The 25,363-nt window shown below is 54.8% G+C and overlaps 1 protein-coding gene across 2 annotated transcripts in view; it reads right to left on the bottom strand.

The window, feature by feature from the left end:
• Positions 1-25,363, bottom strand: part of CSNK1G2 (casein kinase 1 gamma 2) — a 42,039-nt gene that overhangs the window by 6,302 nt on the left and 10,374 nt on the right. For both annotated transcript variants that reach the window (XM_056512748.1, XM_056512747.1), the window contains exons 2-8: positions 9,622-10,121; positions 2,513-2,553; positions 1,893-1,962; positions 1,399-1,547; positions 758-992; positions 467-552; positions 51-135 (exon numbers count right to left, since the gene is read on the bottom strand). In XM_056512748.1, the coding sequence (XP_056368723.1) occupies positions 51-135; positions 467-552; positions 758-992; positions 1,399-1,547; positions 1,893-1,962; positions 2,513-2,553; positions 9,622-9,808 (853 nt within the window). In that variant the 5' untranslated portion in view covers positions 9,809-10,121. The remainder of the gene's footprint in view (positions 1-50; positions 136-466; positions 553-757; positions 993-1,398; positions 1,548-1,892; positions 1,963-2,512; positions 2,554-9,621; positions 10,122-25,363) is intronic.

The following is a 25,363-nucleotide window of genomic DNA, read 5'->3' as shown; positions in this document are numbered from 1 at the left end:
CACAGCACAGGGGGCTCGGGGCTGGGGGCTGGGCTGGGCAGGGCTCTCACCTGGGAAGTTCTCACAGAGCACCTCCACTGGGGTGGCTCTTTTGGTGTCACCAATCTTCTGGTACCTCTCCTTTAGTGTGTCAGCCTGGTGGGGACAAGGGGGGTCAGCACAGGGGAAGGCACTGGGTGCTGTCACACTGTGAATGAGTTCTTGGACCCTTTTCCCAGGCAACTCCCTCCCCGGGCAGGTCTGGAGGACAAACCCCAGGATTTCCAGCACAGCCACCGAGAGAGCAGCTGGGAGGACACAGGGAAACCTACAGCTGTTCAGCACTGCAAGGGCCTGGCATGCAGCTCAGAGTGGTGGGGTGCAAACCCTCCAACACCCCAGGGGCCAAACCTTCCCCCTCCCCATGCCAGGGCAAAGCCAGACCCACAGGAAGCCATGCTCAGGGGCAGCAGGAGCTGGCAGTTACCTTGAGGCCTTGCCAAGGAAGGCTCCCACGGAGGAAGTACATAAACATGTGCCCTAATGCTTCCAGGTCATCCCTGCGGCTTTGTTCTGCATGGAGAAAACGAGACACGGGTCAGTTCCCACTACAGCCACTGTCCCTGCCCCCTCCCCAGATCCTGCAGCACCCCATGTGTCCTGCCAGCACCCTGAAGAGCAGGAGAGGCAGCCTGTCCCCAGCCACACCTGTGGCACCCCTGCCCTGCAGTCCCTCCCCTCAGGCAGGAGGCAGGGCTGGCTGCCTGTGCCCACACACCTTTCCCCAGGTGGGTGTTGATGCTCATGTAACGCGCTGTCCCTGTCAGGCTCTTGTGCTCTCGGTAGGGGATGTGTTTTTTGGTCTCGGGGTCAATGTACTCTTTGGCCAGGCCAAAATCGATGATGTGGATGGTGTGCTGCCGCTTGCTGCCCGGCCGCCCCACCAGGAAGTTCTCTGGCTTGACGTCTCTGTAGATCAGGCTTTTGGTGTGGACGTACTCCATCCGTGTGATCTGGGGCAGGAGGAGATGTCAGTGCCAGGGCAGAGACCCACCCTGTGCCCTGCACGCTCCTGCCCTGAGCTCTGCTCCCCTCAGCCTGGCCCCAGCCCCAAGGACGGGCACATTGGCTCCTTCCCACCATGGGAGACAGCTCCAGGCACCTTGGGCACACAGTGAGATGCTCTGGGCACAGTCAGATACTGCTCTGGGCTCAGAGAGGGGCTGTGAAAGGGTGGAGAGCCCTCCCTCAGCAGGGAGGGGGTGAGGTATGGCTGAGCCAGGCTGGGATGTGCCAGCATCTTTCCCCCATTCCTTGTGGGATGCCCATGCTGCCTGCCCGTGGTGCCCACACATCCCCTGCTCCAGGGGCAGCCAGGGCAGCCTGCAGGGCTGCAGGGAGGTGAGGGGCTGCGCTCACCAGCTGGATCGCGATCATCAGGACGGTTTTGAGCGTGAAGGTCCGATCGCACAGATCGAAGAGATCTTCCAGGCTGGGTCCGAGCAGCTCCAACACCATGGCGTTGTACTTCCCACAGGGGCCAAAGTAGTAAACCTGAGGAATTCCTTCTGCAAGAGATGGAGCAGAGGCTGTGCAGGGCTGCAGCAGGGCCATGCAGTCACAGCCAGGCTGCAGAGGGGATGTCCTGCACTGCCCTCCCTGCACAGCCAGCCTGGCTCTGCTCTTGGCAGCAGGGGGAGGGAGGCAGCTCCATCTGCAACCCTGTGCTGCAGGGGCGGTGGGGGGAAAGAACTAAATCAAAAGAGATCAAAGATGAGACAAGGCATCTGTGTAAAACCAGCCTCTCCCTGCAGATAGGCAGATCAAGCTGGGAGTGAAGGTGCAGAGTCACATTTAGGGAAAACCTCTCTCCCAGCAGTGCCCCTGGCAGGGAGTTCAGCCCAGCCCCGTACCTGCATTGCCGAGCTGTTTGTAGAACCGATACTCCAGGTGCAGTTGGGGGGCCCGGGATTTTATGGGTTCCTGGGCAGAGAGAAAGGAGAACAGTTAAGTAGGAAGCACGATGTTCAGGGGGTCTGGGTGTCAGACACCTCCTTCACAGGCTGGCAGCAGCTGGACTGAGAGCATTTGAGGTTAGGAGCAACTGGTATAAAATGGAGATGAAGCCTCAGGGGATGATGAGAGAAAATCAGCCCATATGGGAGCCAGATCAGTTCATGCAGGGAAGGGAAAATATTAATGGGATCAGGTACCAGTGGGGCCACCATGTCTGCTGCTGGCACTGGCTGAGCACAGCTCAGGCCATGGTGAGGGCTGGGAGAAGCAAGACTCATCCCCTCCCTGCCCAGACCCGATCACCCCACCTGCAGTGACGCGTGTTCCCAGACTGCTCTGGATTCTGAGCAGGAATGGAGCTCCCCCGCAGCCACCCAGCCATCACATCCATCACATCCATCACATCCCAACCCACTCCACCCACCCCAGCATCGGGGAGGGGAGAAACTCCTTCCCAATGGCTGAAATATCCCCCACCCCAACCACGGAGGAACTCCCCGGTTTGGCAGCTACTCACCAATTTGATAGCCACGTATTCGTTTGTGTAGAGATTCTTCCCTGCAGGGAGAGACACAAAAAGGTGATGAAAAGCAGTCCCTGCATCACCCCCACCGCACACCCGCTGCTGGCCCTGAGGGCTCCTGGGCTCAAAAACACCCTGAACAGGTTCTGCTGCTCCCACAACACCTGGAGGGGCCTCAAGGCATGAGCAGGAACAGAACCCTCTGTGGGGAGTTGCAACATGCCTGCTAATTATCCCCAGGTTGGATACTGGATTCCTCTGGGATGGGGAGGCTCCTGGGGGCTGCAGCCAAAGTGATGGGAGGGGGCAGCAGCAGGGATGGGACTGGGCAAGACTGGGACAAGGCTGAGACTTGGTGCTTCTCCCAGCCCCACACAGAGAGGGGGCTACAGAGGATAGCCAGAGTCAGGGGATACCGAGTTATGGCCAGTGAGAGCCTGCAAAGGTGGCAGGGAGGAGGACACTTGGGAGCACTGGAGCAGCTGGCAGTACTCTGAGGGCTCCACAGGCAGGTGGAAATCCCTCCCCCACGGCCAGGGTCACTCCTGGGAATGGCACACTTGTGCCTGAATGAACCTCAGCCCTGGGGATGCTCCTGCCCACCCAAGGGCACAGGGGAAGCCAGGAGCAGATCTACAGCATGGCCCAGACTGCACAAGGAGCTGAAGGCTGCAGGGAGAGCCCAGGGGAGTGAAGAACAGCCATGGCACCCAGCACCCCGTGCAGGACCCCCTGGAGGGCTCCACACCTTCATGGGACTTTACACACCATAACCACAGGAAGGTTGAGCTCTGGGTGCCTCCACATCCCCCAAAACCAGAGAGCTGAGGAAAAGGGGACATTCCCGGGAAGCACTAGCACAACCCAGGCCTGCAAAGGCAAAGATTAAAAGTTTGCAGGAACAGCTTGGAGCGTTCCAAGAGCCCACAGGAGCCCGGGCAGGCAGGGGTTAAGGGCAGCAGGGTCCCTCCAGAGCCAGCAGAGTCCAGATCCCAGCGATCCCACTGCCTGGCGTGTGGGTATCCCATGGAGCTGCATCTGTCTCCTCGGATTTTCTCCAAGCAATTTGCTAAGGGAACAAACTCCTCCTGGCGTAAGATTTCATCTGCTCCGACTGCTGCTCTCCACCTGAAGCAGCAATAAATCCCGGCCGGGTGACATCAGAGCCAGCTGCTGAGTGCCGCGGCCGGCAGGATTACGGGAGGGGGATGAATGGGAGATATTAACGGAGCGGCTCCTCCCGGGGACGGGCTCTGCAGCCAAGGAGGGGCTCAGTCCTGCTGCCTCCCTGACCCTCTCCCATCCCAGGGGAGCTCTGCCAAGCCACTCTGTCTGCTGCCTCTGCATAAAGCAAATCCCTTCACAGCGATTAGGGAGGAGGGGATTTGGGAGGGAGGGAGGGAGGAACGTCTGGCGTGTGCCAGATCCAGGGGGTTTGTCCCATCACGCACTGACATTTCCTGGGGAGCAGCTGGGACACCCCCAGACTTGTGCATGGCTCCACAGGGCCGTCCATTTCAGTCCAAAACAATTACTGCTGCCTTCAGGGCAGCAACATGCGATCAGAAAACTCCCAGCTGGATTTTCCCTGAGGTCAGATAGGATCTGAAGGGGGAAAAATAGAACATGACAGGAAAACTGCCAGGGGACACTGCAAAAGGGACTCAGCCCAGCAGGGAGGGAGCAAGGGCAGAGGCAGCAGGGCTGGGAGGGAGAAGGGATGGGGGCAGGAGAATCCCCAGCAGTGACATCTGTCCTGTCCCCACCATACAGGACCCCTGTGGCTCACTGGCACAGAAAGCTACCAGCAACAAGGCTCTGGAGATGGCAGAATTCTCCCAGCCCAAAAAATGAGTCCAAATCATTTGGTACTCCCCTAGTTCAGCCCTTCCTTGGGGGACTTGGATACAGCTGATGGGCAAGATGGGGTATGGACTGGTTAAATCACCACCCTCTGCTTCCCCTTTCGAATTAAAAAAGATGCAAATAGCAGAACTGGTCTGTCATGAGATTAATAAACCAATAGAAAAGAAAAAGAAAAAGAGTGAGGGAGGATTCTTTCCATGCCAGGGAACTCCCTGCTCCAGCTCCTGGAGCCACCTGCTCTGCCTCAGTGCTCACAGGGGGCAACTTTGACACCCAGATTGTGCCAGGGAGTGCCTGGGAGGACTAGAGCAGGCAAGACTTGCAGCACAAAAGGTGCTTTTGAAAGGAAATAAAAGAGAAAAGCAGCGAGATGGGCGGCAGAAAGTAAATATTTGCATTGCAGGGGCCTTTGCCCAGCTCGGTGCCGGAGTGTCTCCAAATCCAGCTGCCAGCAGCTGCAGGATGCAGAGTGGGATCAGAGTGGGCCAAAGGCAGGAGCAGCAGCCAGGCCTGGGGCTGGCTGTGTTAAAGCTGGACTAACACAGCCAGACGTGCTTTCTCTGCTGTCCCCTCCCCAGGGATTTGGCAGCAGCACCGGCACCTGCTCCTGCATGTCAGGGCAGCCCAGGAGGAGCCCGGCTCTCCCAGCTGGGTCCCCATCCAAGCAGCTTAGAACCATGGATCACAGAATCATTAAGATGAGAAAAGAGCTTTCAGATCACCCTTCCAATCATCAACCAGCAGCACCACCATGTGCACATTAGCCCATGTCCTCAAGTGCCACATTCATACATCTTTGAAAGCTTCCAGGGGTGGGGACTCAACTCCTACCCTGGCCAGGCTGTTCCAGTGCTTCATAACCTTTTCAGAGAAGCAATTTTCCCAACATCCAATGTAAACCTCCCCTGGCCCAGCCTGAGCCCGTTCCCTCTCCTCCTGTCCCTGTTCCTGGAGCACAGCCCGACCCCACCCCGGCTGTCCCCTCTTGTCAGGGAGTTGTGCAGAGCCACAAGGGCCCCTGAGCCTCCTTTTCTCCAGGCTGAGCCCCTTTCCAGCTCCCTCAGCCACTCCTGGTGCTCCAGCCCCTTCCCCAGCTCTGCTCCCTTCCCTGGCCATGCTCCAGCCCCTGGCAGTGAGGGGAAAAGCGAGCACGGAGGCTGAGCACTGAGCACTGTGCTCACACCAGGAACCTTTGTGCAGCAGCAGCACAGAGCTGTGCCTGGGCACCAGGATGGGAATCTGGCTTCCCAGACCTGGGAATGCAGTGGAGGAACAGGGGAGGAGGCAGCTGGACCCAGCCCTGCAGCTCCAGTGACAGTGGCTACACCAGGTCAAGCAACAACAGCTCTGTGGAGCACTGAGATTTAACAGCATCAGAAGAAAAATGTTATTTTAGCACTTGATCTTCTCTTCAGACGAGGCTCTGAACAATCAGGAGGAAAAGCAAGTCTGAGCCTTCAGCAAGAGAGGCAGGAGCAGCAGGAATTGTGTGGGTTCCTCTCTCCCAAAGCCTCCAAAGACACCCAAGTGCCACCTCTGGCCCACGGTGGGTCTGTGGCTCTGACCTCTGGGAGGTGGCCGAGCCCTTGGCCACGCTGCAGGTGCCCACAGGGAGGTCTGTGCAGAGCCCAGGACAAGAAGGGTGTCACGAGCAGTGCACTGAGCCCAGACATATTTTCAGAAGGCACCTTTTGTGGCCCCAAGTAACTCCCTGTGAGTTCCTGGGAAGCTGTAGGACAGGTCCAAGAGCCACAGCTCAGGAGAGTTTGGGAATGTCCCCAGCACCTGCACGTGACCCTTCAGAGCTGGGGCATGGCCCTGGTAGTGACCTGCTCCTGGTTCACACACTGCACACAGACTCACCCCTTGTGTTCTTCCCTCCAAAATCCCAAGTTTACTTTAAAAGATAATTAATTTCCAGCTTTTAATATTGAGGGAAAACAGCTGCTATGGCTCTAAGCTGCCAGCAGCAATGCACACAGCAGGCTGGGGCAGAGGGGTAGGCACTGAGAAGCTGCAAAAAGCACATTTACAGAATTTACTGATGGAAGAACAGAAGCAGCAGCTGCTGCCAGGTCCCCCATCCTTCCCTGCACCCTGCTCTAGGCTGAGGCTGCCCTGTGGCAGCTCCATGGCCATGCTCCAGAGCCTGGCAGGAGCAGCAGCCTTGAGCCAGGCTCAGGAAGGGGCCCTCAGGGAGTGTGCCAGGACTAAGGGCAATTCCTGACTCTGAGGCAGCCCTGAATAGAGAAAGACCTGCACAGCACCAAGGTGCTTTGGGCTCAGTTTTGACTTTTCTGCTTAATGTCTGGGTTTTGCTCCTCTCCCCCTACCCCAGCCCATCCCAAGCACTCCTGAGTAGCTGCTAAGGGGAACCTGCTCCAACAAACCCTCTCTGGGAGTGTGCTGGCCCTGCTCCCAGGGCACAGGAGCTGGCAGGGAGCTGGCAGGGCTGCAGCTCGGCCGTGCCCAGTGCTAGGGCACACGAGCCACCAGCTACACTTGTCACCCACTGCCACCAGTGTCCTGCTGCCTTGTGTTTCAGAGGGCAGTGACCCATGCTGGCTTGGAGTGGGGCTGGCTGGGGGCAGCACATGGGCAGGGGTAGCTCAGGGGACTGCAGCCAGTGGATGCTGTTGGAAGCCCCAGGAGGAGCTGGGCTGGTGCAGGACCGCAGCTGAGGCTGCTGGGGGGAGGGATGGGCACTCTCCAGCTCAGGGTGAAGCTCCAGGACATAAGAAGGTAACAGGACCCAGTACCTGCACAACATAAAGCTGCCCCTCTGTGCCAGAAGGCTGGGGCAGCCACCCCACTCCAGCTCCCAGCCCAGCTCTCTGGTCACAATGGTCCAGTGCAGAAGTGGCTGGCAGCACTGCCAGACTGGGACTGGCACCACAGCCCTGCAGTGCCCAGGATGCCAAGGCCAGCAGGGACAAGGAGAAGCAGGATCCAAACGCACAGCCCTGGCAGCCACAACTCCTGCCCACGTCATTTCCCTTCTGGCTTACCACAAATGCCTTATGCCAATTGTCTTTTTTTTTTTTATATTTCATCTTCAAATAGATCACTTTATTTTGGACACCTCCTACATGTGTAGATATTTGTCTCTACCTGGGGCAGCTGAGCTGAAGCACCCTAAGGACAGATGACCACGTGCCTCCTGGTGTGGTGGAGAAACAGGGCAAAGTGGTACCTTTTTGAGGAAGACAATGTCCCCTTCCTCCAACCCCATCACTGGGAGCTGGAGGAGTCACCTCCAGGTACATCTTTTCAAGATGTCATGGCCTTTGTTGTGAAAGGACAAAGGCCAAAGATGATCTGGGAGCTTTTATATACTGAGCTGCAGTTTGACCTCTAAAGCCTTGAGGACTGGATTCTCTATTCCCAGGGAAAAGCTGAGTGTCCAGCAAGAGCTGGGGAGCATCCCTGCTCATGCCACCACTTCACAGCAGGAGCCCTCTGGTCCTTTGCCATTCATCTGCAGCTGGAGGAATCCCTAAATCCTGAAAGCATTCCTGAGCCCTGATGCAGTTTGAAGGCACACCTAAGGAAGAGAGATGTGATTTTAGGAGAGAAGCCACATAGCTGTGGCTTCCACTGCCGTGATGAGATCTCGTGCTCAGGCCTCTTTCATGTTATGGCCAGGCACTGCAGGGTGTGACAGTGCAAAACAGCCACGTGAAGGGACTGGAAGCTTCTCTTGCTGGTGGCAAGGACAAACCCTCACTGTGAGAATCGACCGCTGTGGAGCCCTGGAGCGAGAGCTCACTGCTTGTCCCTGCAGCCACCAGCAAACTGAGCCCAACTGCTCCCAGGTCCTGCAGCAACCTCACTGTCAGTTTGACAGACATTCCTCAGATCCATGTGAGACTCGTGTCCCCTTGATGCTGCCCCTGGAAAATGAGGGGGAGGCTGAGGCAGGAGGACACACTGACCCTCAGCACTGAGCATGGCAAAGCAACAGAGCCCCAGCTCCTGCCTCAAGCAGGATCCTGGGATCCAGCTCACCCAAAAACATGGATCCACTGCAGAATGCTCAGGGGCAAGCAAGGAAAAGGAGGTGCAAGGACACAGGTGGACCCTGCACAGCACAGGGCTCTCTGTCCACTGGCCAAGCAGGGAGGCACTGGCAGCAGGAGTGCCCGGACCCACTCGGGGAACTGAAAGGAGCAGCTGGTGCAGCAAAATCCCCCAGCACCTCTCCTTCCACAAGCCCTGGGTCTGGAGGAAGGCTCAGAGCTTTTCATGACACAGGGAGAGACAGCTGAACATGGAACTGCTTGGCTGGATTTTAAGCAGAGCATTTCCCCAGCTCTGCAATTACGTGGCGATCCCGCCGGGAAGTGCAGGGATGGACGGGTGAGCCTGGCACCAGCCAGTCTGTCACACCGGGGAGAGCCAAGACAGGGCTACAGGGACTCCACCCACACATCCAATGCACATTTCTGGTGACATCCAGACTTCACTGCTGGCACAGAAGTGCCTGGCCCTGCCAGACCATTCCCAGGTGCCTGATGCCACACAAAGGGTTAACAGCTTGCTGAAAGTCTCCACGAACATTCCCGGTCCTGGGAGAGGAGCAACCTCCCCACCCTCCAAACAGCCTTTGCTTGAGGAGTTTCCTGATAGACTAGGTTCAAAATGGAAAGTGACCATGGAAGATGCTTGGGTTTTATTCCTCCCTTTCTCTGCCCTGCACAGAATTTCAGGAAACTCTCATAGAGCCCGTTTCAACAGCTGAAGAATTTACCCAGGATAAAACACGGATTCTCCTCCCTAGATATTTGTCCCAGCAGACTGAACATCCCTCAGGCCCCCATGCTCCATCCCCTGTCCCGAGGCACAGCAGGAGGGCAGCACCCAGAGCACAAGTGGGGTGAGATTTGGTGAGCAAATCCTCACTCAGTGTTTGTGGATTCGGGACACCCAGCTCTCCATGGCCACCACCACTTAGAACAGACAGACCCAGACTGCAGAACTCTCCCAGAGAGCAACAGGCATGGGGAGGAGATGGGAAACACCTCTTTGGGCTGGGATGGGGCTTGGTAGATTCAGCACAGCGTGAAAGGATTAAGGAAGGGGAAGCTCTGGGCTACTACAAGGGGCAGTGCTTCAACTGTGTGTGGCCAGTCAGTACACCAGTGTCCATGGCCACAGCCTGTGCCACTGCAGGAGGAGGATGCCAGGGCAATCCTGGCACCAGTGGGTACAGTGAGGACAAACAGGACCCTTCTCACCTAGACGGAGCTCCCCGAAATTGCCGCATCCGATCTTCTTGCCGACACGGAAGTTGGGACCCACCATTAAGACTCCCGAGTTGGTTCCAGCACCCCGGCCTCCATGACCACTCCTTCCTCCACCTGTCTTGGACATCCTTTTACCTTCCTCCAGCTCCCCTTTCCCTCCTCTCTTATCAAAATCCATAAGTTTGTGATACCCCGGCCTCTCCACGGTTACGCTGCTGCCATACAAATCCCAGAGCTGCCGAAAATGGAAGGGTGAGGAGGAAAGAAGCAGGGTTCCTCTTGGTTAATACACCATCCCGGTGAGCGCTGGGAGGGCGGGGTCTCGAGAAGGAGGGGTCAGAGGCCGTCCCCGGGTGCTGGGCTACTGCAATGTCAGTGCTTCCCAAGGCTCCGCCGGGGCTGTCATCATCGCCGCTCACAGGGAGCTCTTTGGTGGAGAGAACATCCTGCAGACAGGGTCCTCCCAGCACAGCAGCTCCTCGGGCTCCCAGCTGTGGAAAAGCAGAGGGAGAAAATCAGTATGAGGAGACAGAGGATAACAGAGGGTTGTGGGCTCTGGGGTCCTGCCCCCAGCTCTGCAGAGCCCCTCCAGCACCTTCCCTGCAGACAGATAATTCCTACAGCAATGACAGTGCTGCAGCTGAGGGATGGAAGAATCTGGGATAAACATCAGGGCCCGGAGTGCCCCATGCCTGAGATGTTGGTTTAAATAAACAAAATTTAAATTTGCTTATTTTAAATAATTTTAAATTAAGAATTTTTAAAAAGCTTGGTCAGCCAGAGGTGAAATGGTTGAGTGTCTCCATGTTGGAGCCAGCTAAGAGTGATGTGGGGACAGAACTGTCACCATGGGGAAGGGCTGCTGGCAGCTTCTGGAGGCATTCAGAGGCACCAGCCAGGGACTCTGAGAGCCCCCAGAGCAGAGGACAGATGTGAACCCAGCACTACGTGTGCCAGGCCAGGCATGGGGCTGCCCACGGAGTGAGAATGATCTCACCTGGCTGGGAGGGGCCCTGTGGGCCCAGGGGCAGGGGCCAGTGGAGCTGGAGCACTTCCCACTCCAGCAGCAGCCCTGCCCAGGACAGCTCCTGGGGAACAGCCACACTCAGGGCACCACCACAGCCCACCTGGGCTGGGGGAAACACCCACTTGGCAAACAGGAACTTACTAACATCCCACTGCCTTTTCCTTTGCTCTTATCAACCAAGCTTGATTTTAATTGCTGGGAGCGAGGCCCCATGGCTGCAGCCTGGGCCAATGCTGTGCCACTTGCCAGAGCAAATGATGCTTGTGGGAGCTTGTTTGCTCAGGGGTGGAGACCTTGCCTGCCTCCTGTGCTCCCAGGGAGGCTGCTGGAAAGCCCTGTGCTGCTGGGGGGTTCCCCTCAGCTCCCACAGACAGGCAGGAATCAGCTCAGCCCCCTCAACCAGGGAGCTCCTTTCCACATGCACAATCCTGCTTACAGCAGGGGCTGGATGAGGCGACCTTTAAAGGCCCCTCCAACCCAAACTACTCCATGATTCCATGACACTGGCTCCACACACATCCCTGTGCAGCTGTCTGTCCTCATGTGGGTACAACAGACCAACACCAAGGCCAAGCCAAGCCCTTGCTTCCTTCTGGACACAAGACTGGGATGAAAAGAGCCATTGACCTGCTCTGTGCTCAAGGAACCAGGTGCCCAAGAAGGAACTGCACTCTCCCTCCCTCCAGCATTCCAGCAGAGTGGGACTCTCCTGCACTGGGGAAGCTCAGGCTGGGTCCCTCCTTGCAGGGATGCCTGTATGGGAGGCAGGAAGGACAGTCAGGAAGCTGAACATGGACAGAGGGGGTCAGGCAGGATCCAGGCACACACTGGGAGGGCACATGAGAGACCCACACCTCCATTCCCTGGTTTCACTCTCAGCTTGACCCTTGCCAGCCTCTACCCTTCCTTTACCCTCCCCCCAGCCCCACTCTCCCCCTCCCCACCTTGCTCTGCTCCTCTCCAGGCCCCTGTGACACCACTGAAAGCTTCCCAAGAGCCCCCAGCATTGCAGACTCCAGCTGACTCTGTGGGTTATCCAAGCAAACCCCCCCTCCAGCTCCAGGAAATGAACACACTGCGAGCTCTGATGCTTGGCCAAACCCCATAAAACTTCTTATTAGCTCTCAATAGCTATTAATAACAAAAAAAAAAAAAAAAAAAAAAAAAAAAAAAAAAAAAAAAAAGAGCTTCTCATGCTCAAGGGTGCACAGAGGCAAATGTGGGAGCTCTAACAGCAACCCAGGGAAAAAGACACCAAAGGCAGAGCTCAGCAGGGGGAAGGACTGGCTGTGTAAGGGTCCAGGGGCAGCACAGCTCCTGAGGCAGCCCCCTAAGGCTGTCCTGCTCCCAGCCCCCTCCTGACACCCAATCCTGGCACAGCATCCTGGCACACTGCCACCGCTCTCCAGAAGGGACCAGAGCTGCTCCAAAGGCACAGAGTGCTGGGGTCCCACTTGTGGGACCTGCCTGTTCAAGCACAGGAGAATAAGGAGCCCCTCCTGCCCCCACAGGCTCCATCCAACACCTCTGGAGCATCCCTAGAGCACAGCTCCTGAGGCCACCCCAGCACACCAACAACTGGGGACGTCCTGCAGCAGCCAGCACAGCCCAGCTGAGGGAAACTGAGGCCGAGGGAGCCTTCCAGCTGTCCCAAAGGTGGGCAGGCAGGGGCTGGCTGCTGGCCTGGTGCTCCCTTCCCCCAGCAGTGTCCGTGCCAGCAGGAAGCGGGGTGGGAGCGGCAGGAGCAGGGCTTCCCTGCGCTTTGTTCTGCCCCAGCCCCGAGCACACATGGCCCACACGTGACATCCTGCTCATTCTTTGCTCCCCCAATAATTTCCGCTCCGGGTTCAGCACATGGTGCTGCCCTCCCGACCTCCTCATGCTTCTCCCACCTCCACAGGCATTGGGAGCCATTCCCCCATGAGCTCCCAGCTCCCAGAGCAGGCAGCTCTCACGGGTGTTTTAGGAGCTGCTTTCCCTGACCACGGCTCCAGCCACAGGCTGGGAAAGGGGAGCAGTCAGTGATGCACAGCCCTGCTGCTCCATAACCTGTTTTCCCTCTGAATCAGACCTTTATGCTCAGTCCCAGGGGATTCCAGGCCCAGACTGTTTGCACAGAGGCAGGCGGCCGCCAGCCAGAGCCGAGGGAGCTCCAGCCCCAGCGCTTGAGATTATTTTCTTTGAAGAGTTATGGGCCAGCCTCTGCTAGGGAATTTCAGACAATGAAGTGAGACAGAAGGGAAAAATTAAATCCTGTTTCCTGTGAGCACAGGGAGACTGTGCTGCCTTCTCCCAGCTCAGACAAACGCAGGGAGCAGCTCAGCACTACTCTGCTCCTGCCTACAGAGCCTCGGGAAGAGCCCTCCAGGAGGGGCCCAGCTCCAAACCCCAATTTCAGGCATCTGGGCCAGATTCACACCCAGCGAGGCCACAGCCCAGCCCCCATGCTGGGACTGCCATGCTGTAACTCCCCCTTTCCCAAGCCGGGCAGTCAGAGCAGCAGGAACTGCATCCATGTGAGTCTGGCCAGGGCAAGTGATGCTCCCTCCCACTCTGCCCACCAGCCTCCCCATGGATGTGCCAAGGGCTGGGAGGAATTTATTGTCTCATCCCAGGAGTGTCAAGGAGACACAGTGACTCCCTAGACCTCAGGACAAAAGCAGGACCCACCTCTGTGCAGTGTCAGTGACTGCTCAGGTTTTCTGCCCTGTGCCATAAAGGGATCACTGGCCTTTAAAATTGAGAACAACCTAATTAGAAACAGAAACTTTTGGTAAAATCCCAGGACTCCCACTGCTCTGGAGCAAAAAACCCCTGTGTTTGTTACAACACAGCAGTCTTTTGACAGGCAACTAGACCCAGACCTGACCCATCCTCCCCAGGCAGCAGCACCATGGGGGAAGATTCCCTGGATAAACCTGATATCACATTGTTCCATTTTGCACAGGAATCCTCTCCCAAAAGGTCACAGCGAGGCGAGCAGCCTCAGGAAAGCACCTTCTAGGCTGATTTGCTGGCATGGAATCAAATCTGATGCAAGATGAGACTAAGAAAACTTGTTTCTCTCTTTGGGAGGGAGTGGGATAAATAAGAAAAAAAAATGGATTGGCCTGAAGTTTGGCAGAAGAAATTCCAAAGCAAGCTGTGGTCTTAAAGCAAATAAGCAGTGCCAGTGCTCTGAGCCTGGGATCCTGGAAGGGGGACAAACTGCAAGCAAGTGCAAGTCCTGAGCACCCCCAAAACAGAACCTCAGCACTGGAAGTGCCATAAAACCAGGGCAAGCCCACACACCCTCTGATTCCCAAGGAGAGAGTTCACAGTGCTTTTGTTGAAATATTGTTTGCCATCTGGTTTTAAGCAGGTCAGAGCTGCTCCAGTCACATTTACAAGCTTTTCCCTGCAGATGTAAGGGTGAGAAAAAGGGAATTGGGGTTGGGGGGAGTTGTTTTTGGTTTGTTTTTTTTCCCTGAAAAGAAGAAAAGCTGCACTTCTAGTGCTACCCCTTGTCTCTGTGACTTGGACCAACATATCATGGCTCGGGAAGTTCCTGCTCACATTTGCAAGTATAAGATGCTGAGGAGTTGTATTTTTAAGAATTTCTTTCCTGTAGAATGAAACCCCGTGGCTGCTGAGAAGGCACTTGTACAAACCATCTGGGGCACATTGTTCTCAGCCCTTTGTATGAACACACACACCGTGTTCCTGCCCGAAAGAGGTTACAGCTAAACGGGGCAAGACAAAACAGGGGAAGAGGAGGAAAAAATAGCAGCCTGGAGCAGGGAAGTGGCTGGTGAAGGTCAGGGAGCAGGGCCATGGTGCTGCTCAGAACAGGCCCCAGGTGTCCTGGAGCAGGTGGCATCCCTGGGTGCTGCTCCCTGAGCCCCACCAGCCTTTGGGATGGTTCTTGAAGCTGGTTTCTCCATGTACTCTGTGCTCTGTGAGCAGAAGAGAAACACAGCTGCATCCAGATGAAAGAGAAAGGAAAGCTTCTTGAGAGCACAAAGAGAAAAACCCTTGACACTCTGCGGCTCCAAGTACAGATCACTGCCAATTAAAGGCTAAAAATAATCACAAATACCCCGATGTCCCAAAGGATGACCCATCAGCTGGCTCCCAGCACAAAAATCCAGACCAAAAAGCAACCAGTGGCCTTGCACAGCTGAAACCAAATCCCAATAAATTCTAGAAGTTGAAGGGGCTGAGCTTACAGAAGGATCAAAAGTCTTAAAACAAAGCAAAGTCTTAAAACATCTTCAAGAGCAAGCTACAGACGGTCCCAAATGATGTCTGCAAGGGTTTGTTGTTAAACACATGTTGCAGCCTGCAGAGCTGCAGCCAGCCCTGCCCATGACAGAGCAGGGAAAGCTGTGCCACCCCACAGAGGTTCCCAAAACAGGGGTCATGGAAAGCCTCACCAGGCTTCCCATGGGAGCCCTGCAATGGGTACAGCCAAGCCAGCTGCCAGCTCACAGGGTTGGGTCACATCGAGTTTGTCATCCATCAAAGTTCCCAAATCCCTCTCTCCAGGGATGGCTGATCTCCATCCATTCTTTATCCAGCCTGTGTTTGTGCTTGGGATTGTCCCAGCCCATGGCAGGACCTTGCACTTGGCCTTGTTGAACTTCATAAGTCTGGCACAACCACACCTCTGCAGGTCCATGTGGATGCTCAATCCCTTCCCTCCAGCACGACACTGCTCCACAGAGCTCTGTGCCACCAGCAAACTTGCTGAGGGTACCTCAGTCCCACTGTCCGTGTCACCAGCAGAGATGTAAAACAGCACTGGTCCCAAGACCAGTGTCCCTGAGGACACCACTTGTCATTGGTCTCCACTTAGAGTACAACCATCCAACAGCTCCAGAGAGATCTCCTGAGCTTCCTCCACCCTTGGACATGCACCTCTCCTCTGAGCTGGGCATAGCAGCTGAACAGGCTGAAACTCAGGCCCGTGGCATGTGCTGTGCAGTCCCTAGAGCTTACTCCACCTTGGACCTCCACCAGTGACAGCTGCAGTCACGGGAGATTCAAGCAAACCTACCAGAATAGCAGAAAACTCCCTATAGCAAAGAAAAACCGGTTTGTCCTGGCCACATTTCCTCTGGATCCCTCAAGAAAACAGGAGTTTCAGTGCTCTGATTGAAGAACTCCAGGAACCTGGTGAAGATGTGAGATACTCACACCCAGAGCTCTGAGAGCTGTGAGAGCGATGCCCACCCTGTCAGGATGGAGGATGGGCTGCACCACTCTGGGGACAACACGTGTGGAAGAGTTGGAGCAGCAAGGCAAGAGGTGAAGGGGCCTTTATCCATCCCAGAAATTCCCTTAAAAACCAAGCAGTCCTGGAAGCAGTCACTTCCCCAGCAGCTTCTGCCAAGTGCAAGAACACCACCCCTGGCCCAGCAGGTTGGGTTCAGAAGCAATGGCACCCCGGCCTCCTCTCAATCTCCAGCCCTTTTTCCAGCCTCCAGCGAGGCAGGAGCCAGCACAGCTCTGTTTACTCCTTTGTAGGTTGGTGTTGGTGTCAGCACAACAGGAAGCTCTTGTTAAATAGTTTGTTACTTAACTGCTGATGCAGAGCCACCGGGGAACCCGGGCGGAACGTGCAGCGCGTTCCGAGAGCCGGGGCAGCCTCGAGCTCAGCTCTGGGGATTGAGGAGCTCTTGGCTCTGCCTCCCCTTCCCTGGTGATCTGGGTGTGTACTGAGTCCCTGGCCCTTCACACCCTGCCTGTTATACTAGGAAAACTTCCCTGCATCCACCTCAGAATCACAAATCTCCTCCATTTGAGGTTCCTGGAAAGATGTCTGGCTCTTTTTCAAACAAGTCCCCCTGCCTGCTTCAAGGCATCTGCAGAGGCAAAACCCCAGAAATGAAGGAACTGACCCACCAGGCAGGAACAGCATTCTGTGAAACTCACCTACCCACCTGTGCTGCTGCTGCCTGCACACAGGCCAGGGAAGAGCCAAAGGTCACAATGCACTGTTTGGATCCCCCCAGCCAGCTGCTCAGCCCACCTCCCTGACATCATCCAGAGTCTGCTGTGTCCCTCATCCCCCAGACACGGACCCCTGGCTCCACGCAGTGCCACTGAGTCACCGATGACATGGCAGACACAGCTCTGTCACCATGGCCACTGCACCAGCACTGGCTGACAGTGCTGGCTGGTTTCCCACTCAGGAAAAAAAGCCAGCGGGGTTTCACTCTGGTGCCCCAATATTTACAATTAAGGAATCTGAATGGGCAGTTTGTCCAAAACATGCTTTTTTCCATCCAAATTCTTTCTTGAAAAGGAGATAAGAATAAAGCTGAGGCTAATGTTTCTACCAGAATTCCTTCTAGTGTTCAGAGGGAAAAAAAACCCAACAGAAACCACCAACCCACAAAACCCCTGAACTGTGGCAGCAAAGCTTTTAATCCAACATGATCCCAGCATCCTTGCTCCAAACCTCTCCTCCCTTCCTGCCTTGCCAGCTCGTGAGGAGAGAGGATCACACCCAGCTCCCAGAGCAGGGGGCACAGGGCTCTCCTGGCACCCCCAGCCCAGCCAGTGCCCCACGGCCAGGACCTGACCCTCCCCTTGCACAGCCCCAGGGATGGACACAGCCAACAACCTGAATTAAAAACATAAATCCACTCTCAGAGCAAACAATCAGACACACCATCACCTCCAGCCACACAGGTAACACAGAACAAACAAAAATAAGGCAAATGAGGCAGGAACGTGCCAACCTGTCAGACACTACAGAAGTTACCACGTGCAGGTGCTGCCCTGCTCCCAGCACAGGTCATCAGTCAGCCCCAACATCTCAGGATTTCACCCAGGTGTCCATCCCATGGCTCTCAGCCACGTCCATAAAAACATCCAAGGCACAAAACCACCAGGATGAAAAAAAAATAATTTAAAAATAAATTTTAAAATAATAAAGCATTTGTTTTTATCCCCAGAATTAAGCTGTGCTGTGAAAAAGCTGGATTTTTCTTTCTGGTTTCCTCTTCTAGCTCTCATGTCTATTAAATTTTTCTCTAAATTAGAAATGTTCTCTTGTTACCAGCTATTCCCTTCCCCAGGAGACTTTTATGACATTGTGAACTCTGGTCAGCCCTTAACCTACAACAAATCAAGCTCCAAATTGTTTCAAAGATATTTTCTCCCAGCCTCTGAACCCAAATATGGCTTTTTAATGGATTGCTATGAATTTTTAATATTTTTTTTAACGTTTGTGCCACACCATTCCCTCTGTAAGAACGAGGAGAGCAGAGTTTCAACAAGGCAGCAGGGAAATGCTCCTGCTGAAGGGAGGTCCTGCTTCCCACCTCACCCACAGATAGATTCTCACAACACACCCAGTAATGAACTGTGTGTGGTTTCAGAGATCTCTAAAGGACACCAGGTGATGGGCAAACCCTTCAGGCTGCCTTAAATGCAAAATCTCAGCTGTTCCTCAAACTGCAGCCCAACCCTGCCAGGCTCCTGCAGCCCATGAGCTGGGTGTGCCCACGGACCGGGAGCCAGCAAAGCATCCCCCCTGAGAGGGCTCCTAAAAAGAGTGGAAGCAAAACTGAAACTGTTCTTCAAACAATGGAATTAAAAAAGAAGTTAAAGGTGGGGGCAAACCATCAGTAGCAAAGTTTTCAGTTTCCAGGGGAACCACTAAAAAAAATTTCCTCCTCTCGAGATAAGCACAGAAGGGCTGCACAAGCCAGGACACCCCTGGAGCACCAGCTGGAGAACTTCACCCTGAACTCTCACCGTGCACAGCTCAGGGTGGGTGAGGAGAATCCCTGCCTGGCAGCAGCATGTGTGTGCACAGTGTCAGCTTTCCAGCAGCAGGCCAGCAGGAGTCATTTTGCACCCAAAAATATCTGAGGAGGAACCAGGCCCCCCTTCAACCAACAGGAGTGGGACTGTTCGATGAACATTTGCTCCCTGCACATATGAGCAGAAAGAAATCAATGTGCTTTGGATAGTCCAAATGCAGAACTTGGATCCTCAACACCCAAGATCAGAACAACCCAGATCTGTTTTTGAAAGCAGCCTGCAGTGTAAGGACAGTTCTAAATCTCTTAGCGGCCACAAAAAAAAACAAACAAAAAAAAAACCAAAAACCCCTCATGAAGCATCTCCACTCCTGTGAGCTGCCAATTCACTCCCAGCCCAATGCACATCACTCTTTTCCTTGGATCCTCATCCAAAGCAGCTACACCTGGAGGGAAAAATATTAAACTGTGCTCCACCAAGGAGCCGGAAATACCACGATGGAAATTTCAGCAGAAACACAGAAACCAAGCAGAAAGCTGAAAGTACTTCTCTAGGAAAAATAGTAACAGTAAATACACACATGCTAAAATAAGACCAGATCTAAAAACTAGTATGGAAATAACAAACCCAGCCCAAGTCAGACAAACCCATTCATGAAGCAAGTACCCAAGAGAGTTGATTCGCTTCTTTGGGTTCCTCAGGCACAAATTTAAACTTCCAGCTACAGAATTCATAACCAGAAAACACACTGAAGCTCTATGAGAAATGACTTGGAAGGAAGCAGCTTTCTGGTTGACTTTACAGACCTCACAAAAGGCTATGCATTTTGATTTACACCTTTTCTGATGTGATTGTGCCAATGTTTCCCAGTTCTTGGTCATGCCCACCTTGGGACCCATTCCCATGGTCCCCATGCAGGATGCACAGCATGGGAACAGGAGAACACAAAAGCACAGTGGGTGGTGGAAATGCAAAACCCCTGGTTGCAGGAGGGAGGCAGGGAGCAATTGGTACCTAATTCCCACCTTCCCATCCAGCCCTGCCATGATGCCTCTGGGATGTTACCATCACCTTCCACTCCAGCACCATTCTCCATGACCAGCAACAGCCACCCTCAGGGCTGCTGGGCCAGGAAAAGTTCTGGCATGGAGCTGGAAGATGTCAAGATGAGCAAATGACCCAGCTCCAGCCCACTGCTTGTGCCAGCATCACTCTGGTGTCCCTGCTCATGGGACAATTTCTGTCAGGGGAACTGCAGCTTGCTTTGGTCTTACTCTGAGAGGAAGGGCATAGCTAACCAGAGCAGGAAACCTCCTTTTTAATAACAAAAGCACAGGTTTGCTTTCTGCCCGTGCAGCAATTCTGCAGAATCTGTCTCCCCAGTTCAACAGAAAAAGCCAATTAGGATGTCAAAGTGGTTTCGGTTTTACGAGAGTTTGTGGCACCAGAAGAAAGGAAGTTCACTAGGGCCAAGGCCGAGTCTCTGGCTGGGAGGCCATAAAAGGCCAGCAGAGCCCAGCCCGCGGGGCCTCGTCCCGTCCCCTCCGCCCGGCGCTTCCGTGGGGCACGCGGCCACCCCGGCCAGGATGGGACTTCTCCTCATCCACTCAGGCACTTCTCACACAGCCACTGACTCAGCCCAGTGGTCTCTGCCCTCAGCCCCTCATATCTGCTGGGTTTGGCTGCTCTGCACGGGGTTTTCCATTTAAATGAGACAATACACCCCCAAGGCAGCGAGCTCCAGGGAGACACCGGATCCTAATTAAATCCTGCTGCTGCTGGAAAACCGAGCTGCAGAGAGGAACCAGCTGCCTTCCAAAAGTCCACAGCACTTAGCCAGCAAAAAGGTGTTTACCAGTCCCATGGCTTCCACATCTCCTGCTCCCCCATCCATACATTTACATTTATATTTTCCAAGCAGTCCCATCCTGCCCAGTTCTCGCACAGATTCACTATCACAAGTGTGCTCATCTTGGGAAGGAGCTTGCAAAACGTTTTCTTTCTAGAAGACCCAACGCTGCTTTTAACCCACTCATGCCCAAAGCATAAAGCCCAAGACTCAGCTGCTTCACCAACACCAAATCTGAGATGTTTCAGAGCAGAACAACCCAGGCAGATCTGACTGACACACTGGGAAAGGGCAGGTCTCCAGTGCTCACCTCCTGCAAACCTGAGCTTTGCTTTCACGCCAGGCAACTCTCTGCAAAACAGGCTTTGCCTGCAAGCAGGTGTCCAAAGACACTGTCTGTATCCCAAATCACTGAGTCACATCTGTGTGTGTTCACCCTGGGAAACAGAGAAGCCCAAGGAGAGCTGCTGCTCACACAGCTGCTGAGCACAGACTGCAGAGCCCACAGCACCTTCAGGGCAGGCAGCCCCATCCTGTACATCAACCTCTGCCACTGGATGCTGTAGGAAAAACACTCAAAAGTCTTGACAGCTCAGGTACCCTTTTATTCTCCCAGGAGGTTGAACAAGGACAGATTCAAGTGCCTGCCCGTCCTGCAGGACATAGGGATCCAGCCCAAGGGCAGCTGGCTGATGAGAAATGGGAGCTGCATGAGCACAGCTGGAACAGGCATCATCGAGCCCTCTCCACCCCCAGCTCCACAGAAGTTTCTAGGGCAGATTTAGCTTCAGACTTAGGCAGCAGCTCTAAGACTCCCCTGCAAAGCCTTTCTGTGAAAGGTATGATCCTACGTGTGTCACAAACACACAAATTCATCACCACCATAATCCATATTGCCAGTCTGGCCATGACAGTCGCTCTGCTGGGCCAGAAGGACCAGGCAAGAAAGCTCTGAGTTTAGATGTCAGGCTTCTGAGCAGGCAAGTTCCCCTTCCACCTCCTCCCCTCCCCAGAGCTTGCAGCCTGCCTCACAGTCACCAGGCAATGGGAAAAAGCAGGCTTCTAGACAAATAGATAATTTTCACCCAGCAGCTGGGAACAACAGCTTCCATTTCCATCTGAGGCTGGAATACCTCCTCCTGTGCTGCTGCAGCCTGAAATAAGGTTAAGACCATCTACTTCCCCAGCCCTGTCCCTGAATACTCCCACGCCCTCAAAAGCCAACACTTTTCATAAAAACAAGATGAAGTGCTGCTCGCCTTTCCCTTGATAAGGGATCTTAATGCACTTCCGGCAGCACGCCCGGGAATGGATGGGGAAGAGGAGCTGCCATCAGTTTCCCAGGGAGAACAGGGGAAGGCTCTCTCCCCACCTCCACTGCAGCCAGAGATGTGCTACACCTTTCTTGTGCAGCCACAGCCACAGCTGAGAGCTGCCCTGGCTCCAGAGCTCCAGGCACAGGCTGCAGGACGTGCCCAGCTGAAGGACAAGGCTTAGGGACAACCTGCTGCAAGAGGATTTGACAGCACGCCCGGAGGAACAGCAGGTACAAACGCAGGCAGCAGCAGGAGGGAACATCAGAGGAACATGCCTCTGGCTCAGAGTGGCCCAGCAAAGCAGAGAGGAGAATGCTGCAGCAGCTGTGAGGCCACAATGTGCCCACCCAAGAGCTGATCCTGAGCTCACCTGCTCAGCAGCTTTTGGAGCCAGTGGGCACAGGGATCCCCGGAGAACAGCACAGCACTGGCACTGCTGACACACCTCACCAGGGCAAAAGGGACAGCTGTCGTGGCAAACAGCCTTGGCAAACAGCCATCCACTTCCCAACACTGGGATGGGGTTACTTCCCAGCCTGGTATCCAGGCCACTCTGCACTGCTGCTTGTCAGACTTCAGGGTCTTCCCTCCCTCCATTGAATTTTCAGTAATACACATGAGCACACACATGTATTTAAACGTTAGTGCCAAGTCAGATGGTTGAAACTGCGAACTACCAGAGATCTCCAAATCCCAGCTCACAAAATTTGTTCTTCCCACCAAAGCAGGGGGGTGGGAAAGTGTCCTGCTCTCCCTGCCCTGGGACAGCCCAACCACCACCACAAGGCCAGTGCATCACAAAGCCCCATCACACATACAGTGCTGTGTAGAATGCCATTGCTTCTCTCCACTGCACTGAAAGCAGAGCAGGGTCCACACTCTCCACTACAATCCACTGAGAAGGCCCTATAGCAAAAGCTTCCTCCTTTATGCAACCATGGGCCCCTGAGGACAAAACTGAGGCAGGACATGTCAGCAGCTATTCTCACAGGAGAGAATGCCCCAGGAGGGGCTGCAGTGCCATTGTCACCCCTTGCCACAAGCTACAAAGTGAATCCCCACCTGTGGCAGACAGCCCTGGACCCTCAGCCATCAGTGCAGCCAGTGCATGACACAACAGCTCCCTACTGACACAGCTTTATCAGCTCCTTTACCAACTCCCATGCATGGGAAAGCTGAGAGCAGCTCTCAGCAAGGAAGGGGACCCCCTACAGCCCCCAACACCCTGAGTTACGACCCTCTCTGCCCCATGGGCCTCCCTTGAGAAGCACTGCTTTCCCCAGCCAGCCCTGCCTTCCACCCATCCAGCCCTCTCCTCTGGGAGCCACCCCACTGGTGCTGTGGGCATCTCTGGAGAGGGACACTGCCCACAGGATGATCCAACCTCATCACAGCAGGATGAGGCTCCAGAGGAGCCTCCAGAGGCATTCTGGTGCACATGAGTCAGAGGGTCTGAGCACATGGTGGGGTGGGATGTCCCCACACACACCATGGTAGAGCTCCTCTGCTTCCAGAGCATGAACTGTGCCAGCATCCCACGGGCCAGGAGCAGAGCAGGGAGGACAGGGATGATGGGGCCATCCAAGAGCTGGCTCACAGGGAGTGCTGTCAACTGGTGGGAGACGTGCAAGAGCAGAGGAACAATGTGAGCCATTCGAGGACGTCCTCAGAGATGCCACAGCCTCAAATCCATGTGTGCTCCTTCCAGCATTGCGAAGGATCAGTGGAAGGCAGGGTGACAGGACCAGCATTTGTTCTTCAGAGGATTTCTCAACACCTCTCCCATAACAAAAGTAAATTTCTGGATCCATGTGTCTCCCCTCCCTTCCTCCTCCAAGCCCAGCTGGGTCTGAAAACCTTTCATCCACCTGGAAGAGATTTCCTCCCCACAGAGGAATTTGACTGAAAAGCAGCACAGGCAAGCCCAGCACTCTCCTCCCCATGGAGTGGGACACCACAGTGACACACTCAGGACTTGTTCCCCCCCCACAGCCCTTGGACCAGCTTCCAGATAATCTCAGGAGCAGGAGACTGGAACAGACTGCTGCCCTCACTCACACCACGGGCCTCTCCACAGCACAAATGGCTGAACATCACTGAACAACCCAGGGCATCCCAGCTCGCTCCCAACTTCCAGGGAGTGAAAGATCAAAATTTAGCAGAGAACTAGAATTGGCTCCATTTCCCTCCCCTGCAGCCTCTAATGAGCACAGAATGAGCAAAACCACTCCCTCCACTCTGCCTGCACGGCCTCCTCGCGTGCAAGGCACAGGAAGCAGGGGAATCCCAACACAGGAGGCCAGACAAGGAATCTGAGGGATTCCTGACAATTTCTGTGCCAGGGACACAGGTGACATTCACTCTTCTGGAAACCACCCCCTCTGGAGGGCAGGACATCCCCATTGCCCAAGCTGCTGCATGGCCACAGCAGACTGTGACTTATCTGAACCACAGCTTTGCAAGCAGCCATGCATGAGAAAACCCCCTCTGTTCCAGGAGAGTCCAGGCCAGAAGGGAGAGAGATGAACTCAGGTGCAGATGCTGCCATTGCAAATTCTTGACACGACACCCCAGAAGAAACCCCATCATCTCTCCTGGGCTGGCATCCACACCATATGGCTCCCAGGGCTGGACACACACCTCCTTCTCCCCCAGCAGGCTGGGAAACAATCCAAGCAGCAGCATTAGCCATCTTATCTTCCCAATGTCCTTCGTCACAGGCTCCAGGGGCTTTCCAGACCAATGCACCACCCCCAGTTCTCACACTGCTCCTTGCAGCAGCTGGTTCAGAGTAGGTCACAAAGGAAGTGTCATTACAGAAGAGGGAACTGAGGCACAGCATGTCACACAGAGAGCAGTGGCAGAAGAGGCAGAAAAGCCCAGTCTCCAAATGCTGCTGTGCTCTCTATGGTCACCTGCAGGGATTGTGGCCCTGTGGCCCTGACCACAGGTGTCTTCTCCAGGCAGGGCAGCAGCCTGGCACAGGGCACTAACCTGGCACAGCCCCAGGAGCGGGTCAGAGGCCTGACTGCAGATTGCCAGATTGATTTCAGATTTGTTTCCTGGTTCACATTCCCAGGAGGTGGATGCAGTAGATGCCTGCAACCAGCAATTCCCTCCTCCTCTCCTCCTGACTTGTGCCACCCCAGGCAACCACCCCCCTCTTAAGAGTTGTTGCCCTCCTGCCAGTGGATAGACACACACCACCCAGCTCTGCCACTCCAGGGTGTCACCACAGAGGTGTAGGAAAGTAGGGATGCCCAATCCAACAACTTGGGAGGGTGAGCTCTTCTGTACCACCCAGAGAACCAAGTGCAGAGCCACGGAGGCACTGGGAGCACCCGCTGGGTATCCCAAAGCTCAGCCAGAAGAAGGTGCCAACCATCAGTCCAGCAGCCCCAGTGAGGGGCTGGGAATTCTGTGTGGCAAAGCAACCAGCTCCTACAGGAGAGCCAAAGCTCACCTGGGTAACTTTGAGAAACCAGAAAACCTGACACCTTCATCAACACAGGCTGGATATCAGGAGGAATTTCTTCTTAAAAAGGGTTGTTAAAGGGGCTGTCAGGAGATGGTGAAGTCACCACTCCTGAAGGTGTTTAAGGGAACACTGGACATGGCACTCAACACTCTGGACTGAGTGACAATATGGGGATGGGTCACAGGCTGGACTCCATCTTGGGGGTCTTTTCCAGCCTAAATGATTCTGGGATTCTGTGATCACTTCCCCTGGGCAAGAGCTGTGACACAGATTAGCCCAGTACCTCAAGCACTAGGGCTCCTTCC

The sequence above is a fragment of the Oenanthe melanoleuca genome, chromosome 28, assembly GCF_029582105.1.
Source record: "Oenanthe melanoleuca isolate GR-GAL-2019-014 chromosome 28, OMel1.0, whole genome shotgun sequence".
Lineage (NCBI taxonomy): Eukaryota > Metazoa > Chordata > Aves > Passeriformes > Muscicapidae > Oenanthe > Oenanthe melanoleuca.
Note: the sequence above shows the minus strand (reverse complement) of the source record. Positions and strands in the feature narration are given on the sequence as shown.